The sequence below is a fragment of the Cucurbita pepo genome, chromosome 8 (assembly GCF_057944985.1).
Source record: "Cucurbita pepo subsp. pepo isolate OVF chromosome 8, ASM5794498v1, whole genome shotgun sequence".
NCBI classification, from domain to species: Eukaryota; Viridiplantae; Streptophyta; class Magnoliopsida; order Cucurbitales; family Cucurbitaceae; genus Cucurbita; species Cucurbita pepo.
In genome coordinates this window covers 1,538,956-1,545,147 of record NC_141805.1, presented here as the reverse complement: position 1 = coordinate 1,545,147, position 6,192 = coordinate 1,538,956, and the positions used below count along the sequence as shown (strand labels likewise).

General features: G+C 32.6%; 1 protein-coding gene across 1 annotated transcript; it reads right to left on the bottom strand.

The window, feature by feature from the left end:
- Window positions 1-1,119, bottom strand: LOC111799939 (uncharacterized). The gene has a single exon (XM_023683469.2). The coding sequence runs from the start codon at window positions 1,011-1,013 to the stop codon at window positions 33-35; it is 981 nt and encodes a 326-aa protein (XP_023539237.2). The 5' UTR covers window positions 1,014-1,119; the 3' UTR covers window positions 1-32.
- Between the last annotated feature and the right edge of the window lie 5,073 nt (window positions 1,120-6,192).

Sequence of the window (6,192 nt, the reverse complement as noted above, 5' to 3'; positions counted from 1 at the left end):
TGATCCAAAAATTAAAAATCATTAATTTTTAATTAAGAAGTACAGACCCAAATGGAGAGGGCCTCCCGAGTAAATAATAACATTTCGGTATGGTTTTTATTTTCGTCAATATTATGATTTTTACCCCCCTGTTTGCCCTTGCATGGCATCATCTCAAGTTTTTTTATTTCCATTTCCGCCCCTCTGAGATTTCCATTTTCTTCCACTTTCCTCCTCGTATTTTCCTCATAATTACTTTTCTCGCCCACCGCTTCAACGTCGTCGTTTGGTGTGTTAATTTCAACTTCCTTTTCCGTACTTTCTTCATTGGAGTCAGCTTTGGGAGTACTACTACTTTTCAAAATGCTCAGTCGAAGGCGGCCCTGGCTTCGTTCGGCATGGAAATACGAGAGCCTCGACGGAGCCTTCACCGCCTGCATTATCAACCTTCCGTCTTCGCGATACGACCGTACTCGAATCGAATCCTCGCCGGCGATTGTGGTTAGAGGCGGTGGAAATAGTTTCTTGTTACCTTGATTATCCGATTTCACTCGCTTCCTCGTCGAAGATCGCTCGATTTTCAGATCGGAGAAAACAGCGTTCTCCTCGAGGAAATCCGCTCCAGTCTCGTTGCCTAAATTTTCAGTACAGAGCGCTAAGCTCTTATCGCTCAGAGTAGAACGAGAGCGCTTGACGAGCGGATGAACGTAGGCGGATTCTAATTCCTTGGTCGCCATTGGCGATTTGGCTTCCTGGCGGACGACGTCGTCGGATTTCTTCGGAGCATCGGAAGGAGGAAGAGGAAGAGGAAGAACAGAGTTAGTAGCGTTGTGGTAATTAGAAAGAATGTGATTAACATCGTCGCATTGATTTAGGGATTTGGAAGAATCGAGATCGAGAAAACAGGATTTGAAAGCGACGAATTCAAAAGGCGGAGGGATTTGAGATTTGAATTTGATGTGCGGCCAGGTAGTCTCGATGAATTGAGAGTCTACACATGGTCGAAGGCTCCGATGACAGACCATTGTCGCCATTGGAGAGTGGAGGTTTGAATTTGGGGATTTCAGAGAGAGAGAGAGGGAAAGAGAAGAAGATGGATAAGCAAGAAGGTGAATGGTGAATGGTGAAGAGTGAAGGGTGAAGGATGGGTATTTGTAGTCCAAAAAAGTGTCAGGGGAGGTAGTGAGGAGTGAGGTAGAGTGGTGGGGGCCTATTCGTTCCACTTAAATTATACAACCTCAATTTGCCCAAACACTACCTTACAATCGTTTCATCTGTATTCTACGACATGACTATGTTATCTACTTATCTTGAATTGCTTATAACAGAATAAAGGAAACCGACACAGGTAGAGAACACCTAGAGGCGTGAGAAAACTCTCTCTAAGCAACTCGGCACAAGGGTGCCTCCTCACAAAGGTGGTCGCAATGACTAGGCTTGAACGACTATTTACCAAAAACACAGGTCTCTGCAAAATCTTAAGACTATGTATGGAGTTGACGCCTACCCAGTGTCCCAAAAGTTTAAGGAAGTTGGTGACCTGATGGTGAGGGAGTTGGTGACCAAAGCCCTGGTGAACGGTGGTTGTAACTATATGACAGTCTTAAGGTAGTGAAATTTCTTGTCGGGTAAGTTCCAACCTGCACGAAAGACGTAACGATTTCGGCACTGTCTATTGAACTTTAAATCTCCTATAAATGAATCACCTAGAACGAAAATGCACCTTGTTTTTATGGGTAGTAATTTTTTCTTTTTTTTAAAAGAAAATTGTGAAATTTATATATTTTATTTGTCAGATTCTTTTTTCAGAAGAATATAAATATATATTTTGCTTGTCCTGATATTCCAGGAAAAACAAAATTCTTTTTATGTGTTTGGAATGTTTTTTTGTGTTTTATTATTATTATTATTATTATTTTCTGTTTGTTTGATTTTGTGGTTATATATTTGGAATTATAAAATATTTATTAATTATATGTTGGTTGACTTTTGTTATTTTATTAAAAATATTTTTAAAAATTATTATTTATTTAAATATTTTAGATACTCTTTAGAATTTTTAGTCTAAAGTTTAGCTATATTTACAAGGAGAGAAAACAATCAAATAACGAGAATGACATCAATACAGTATTTTCGAAATCTGGAACACTAAATTAAAGTCATATACAAGAACGTCCATATAATTTAGAGAAAAAGATGGAATCTTATCCGGCTGCTTATTTCAATATCTTGTTTTTATATTTTCCCGTATATATTAAAAACCTCGGAAAAAAAAAAAAAAAAACAAAACGATAAGATTAGAATGTCATCCACTCACAAAACCCGTCCTCCTAGTCATTCCGGAGTCGATTGTTAGTTGAAATTTCCTTGTGGAGGAGGGGGAAAATAATTTTAGGGTTGTTTGTGGAATAAATAAAAATAAATATGTGGGCATAAAAATGTTAGAGAAAAAAGGGCATATTGGTCCAAAATTTATCAGCTTTATTTTCCTCATAAACTTCCAAAGGAAAAAGAACAAAAAACAGGAAACAAAAAGATTCTCCCAAATATTTGTTGATAGTGATTTTCCTTAATTCTCCTTTGCATTTATTTAGATTTTATCCCAAATAAATATTTTTAAAAATATATTAATTTATTTTTAATATAATGTGTATGATTCATATGCCTTTAAGGAGTCAACACCACACAAAATGTCAGCCCACTCCCTTTGAATTTCTATTAATAATTCCCTAAATATTCATTATTTTTATTTGCTTCCTTTAAAAAAAAAAAAAATTAAAAATTATTCTTTTTATTTTTTAATGTAAATAAAAATATTTATTACTCGTATATCTAAAGGAATAGTTTTTTATGTACGAACTTTTATTATTCGATGTGATGTAATATTCTAAAACGAATTATAAAACAGAACCTATGACGAAAAGATGTTTTGAAAATGTCAGAATTTAAAATCGTCCTATGTTATATTCTTTGATTTGGTCGAATTTGGAAAAGATATTGGATTCCTTATTTAGATATTGAATTTCCGTTCTTAAAATTACTTTGTAGATTGGTAATGATTTTACGGTCGTAGGGAAATATAATATAAGGTATAAAATCGTACGGATTAGTATAATGTGTAAAGCATATATTTTGATGGAAAAGGGGAATCAATGTGTGAGATACTCTCAAAGCTGTCATTTTTTTATTGGAGCCTTGTTCGAAATATGAACTAAATATTTAAGTGGTTCAGAGAGGTTCAAAAAATTTGACTAATCTAATCCAACGCTTACATTTTGGGTTGGGTTATGAACTTACTTAAATTGGGTTCGGTTAAAATAAATAAATAATTGATTTAAAATTAATAAAACGTGAAAGGAAATAAAAGAACAGAAAATAGGGAATTTTTTTCCGACAGTCGGTCAAGGAAAAAAACCACATGTCGGAAGTGGGTTGTGGCGTCAGCTGGTCTAATTGTATTATAACCACCGGTTCCAGACAGGCTCCGCACCACCACCGCTGATTACACCCACCAACTTGGTCAAATATTGGCTCCTAAAATGCTATATGCACCCACTTCCTTTTTTTTCTCTCTTTTTTTAATTAATTAATTAATTTCCCCAATTTCCTCTTGCTTTTTTTAAAGCAAATAATAATTATTATTATTATTAATTGGGTAATTTTGAATGGTTTGAGTCGAGGAATGTTAGTGATGTATTGTGACTTGTAAATTCTTTTACATTTAAACTTCATGAGATTTTAATTTAATTAAAAAAAACAACCGGACAACTTAAAAATATAGGATTGAGTTAGGTTGAATTGTAAACTGTATTCAGGTTGTTCGGGTCATCAATCTAACTATCCAAAATTGGTTCATAAGATTTTTTTTAACCCAATCGAACCCGGTTCACCTCTAACATTTAATAGCTACATGACCTCGTGAAAAATAATTTTATAATTAAAAAAGAAGTAATTAATTAGTGAAAAAAATTGCATAAAATACCAAAAAATGAGATTTGGAAAGCTTAATTTTATGGTTAGCATGAGACCGTACACGTAAAGCTCTGGCATTTGATTCTTTCCACGATCCCACGTTAACAAATTTTTTTTAATATTTATATATATATATATATAAAAAAAAGTTTAATTAAAATTTAAAATTGTGAGAATTATTTAGAGGTCAAAGGAACAAGACAATGAGAATGATGTCACAATTTTTAATAATAAAAAATTATTATTATTGACATTAATTTGGATTTGATAGAAGGATGGTGGAAAATGACGCAACACTTGAAAATGTGGTGATAAAAGGTATTAATTAAGCTATAATCAATATTAATTTTTGCTTAATGCTTAATGACTTAATGTCTTTTAAAGATTAAGGGAAGATTTTCATAAAAACAGACATATTTTTGTATTATTTGATGGTGTAACATGTCGCAATTTCATTCGTCGATTTGTTTTCGAGAATTTAAGAATGTTTGGCTCATAACATTAAAACTTTCGAATCAGTGCTAGTTGACATAAACTCGGATTTCGAACTTCGAACTTCTAAGTCCATGCTTGCAAACCCATTAGATTTTCTTGAATTTGACATATTTATGAAGATTCTCCAACGGGTTACTTGCAACGTCTCTCACTAATCTCAGCAGAAACCCTAGTTTTAGAGGTTGGTAAAAGGTCGTTAATCTCATCACAAAGTTGTGTGATTAAATTATCTACAAATTAGTCATGAACATATGTTTTTTATTGCTTAGACTCTGAAAAATACTTAAAAATATGTTGAATAGACGTTGAACTCGACTCACGATTTTAACTGTCGATTAGGGTAGGTTGTGGATGCATTTCACATGCATTCAGCTCAAACCGTATAAAACTCGAAAGAGTGAGATGGGAGAGCAAACGAACATTAATCACTAATATCGAAAATATTAGTGATTTTTTGATTCGATCGATTTCATTTTCGTAACAGAGGATCTTTTATTTTAAAGATGAATATGAATATATCATACAACTAATAGCTTAGAGTTAACGTGAAAGCCAAAATATTAATTAAGGCTTAGGTGACAACGAATCGAGTTCATGTCTCACATTAATTAAAAAAACCTGTAATAATTAATTAATTAATTAATTAATTAATTAAGCCCTAAAAGGTGTCCTTTTTGGCCATGTTGCTCCCATACTTTCCCTCTGTTTTTATATAATGGAATCATATGCAACTAATTTTATGTTAAAAAGTATGATTACATAATCACCTTAATCCTAAATTAACAATTAAATATGGTATTAGGTTAAGTTGGGACGATGGAGCTTAAACATTACGGTTAAAAATTTAGAAACTAAATAAAAATGGTCGTGACGCACGAGTAAATACCTGAATAACAAGGTGCACCTTCCTTTACCCGTACAGCTATAGAAATTTCATTATTAAACGTACAGAGCTTAAGAGATTCGTACGTCGAGTGGAGCGTTGTCTGTCAGTTATATATTAACGATCTCGAATCATTAATGGAAAATATTTTAATCGGTTTGGGTTAGGGTCAAGGAGATTCCATGTTCCTCTAGGAATGGAAGGGATAACAATTTGTCCTTTGGAGTTTCCATAGGCTTATTTTTCTCCTTTTTTTTTATTTATATATTTTATTATTATTATTATTATTATTTAAAATAAATAAATATTAAAAAAAATAATAATAAACAATTGGTTGACATGCTTTTCAGCTGGCGGAGAATCGGCTAACGTAAGCTTATAACTTAATTTTTTTTTTCCACTTTTAAATCATTTATAAATAAATTAAGAGTGTGTTTTGTTTTATACATTTTTTATTTTTATAAACATTAATTAATTTAACTTTTACTATAAAAAAATATTTTTTTTGAGATTTAACGAGATTTCTTACTATGTAGATCAGGTTTTTCTACGATACTAAGATAAATTATTAAAAATAAAATATGTTAAGAAGACCCGTGTTGATATATGGATGATAGTATAGTGTGTTACTTGGATGTAGAGAATGTCGGGCCATCAAGTATGAAATCCGAATTCTGAATCTTGGGCAGAGTGTCGAAGCCATTAAGTACCGAATCCAAATTATGAATTCTGGGTATAGTGTCGGGGCCATTAAGTACTGAAAATAAAATTTAGACCTATAGTCTATGTATGAACCGATAGTGGAAGATGACGTTTTTGTCACGATTTTTTCTCTGTTACAAACTAAAAGTAAGAACACTAAA

Coding starts and splice junctions, on each gene's coding strand:
- LOC111799939 (XM_023683469.2), bottom strand. CDS start 1,013: ATGGCGACAATGGTCTGTCATCGGAGCCTTCGACCATGTGTAGACTCT.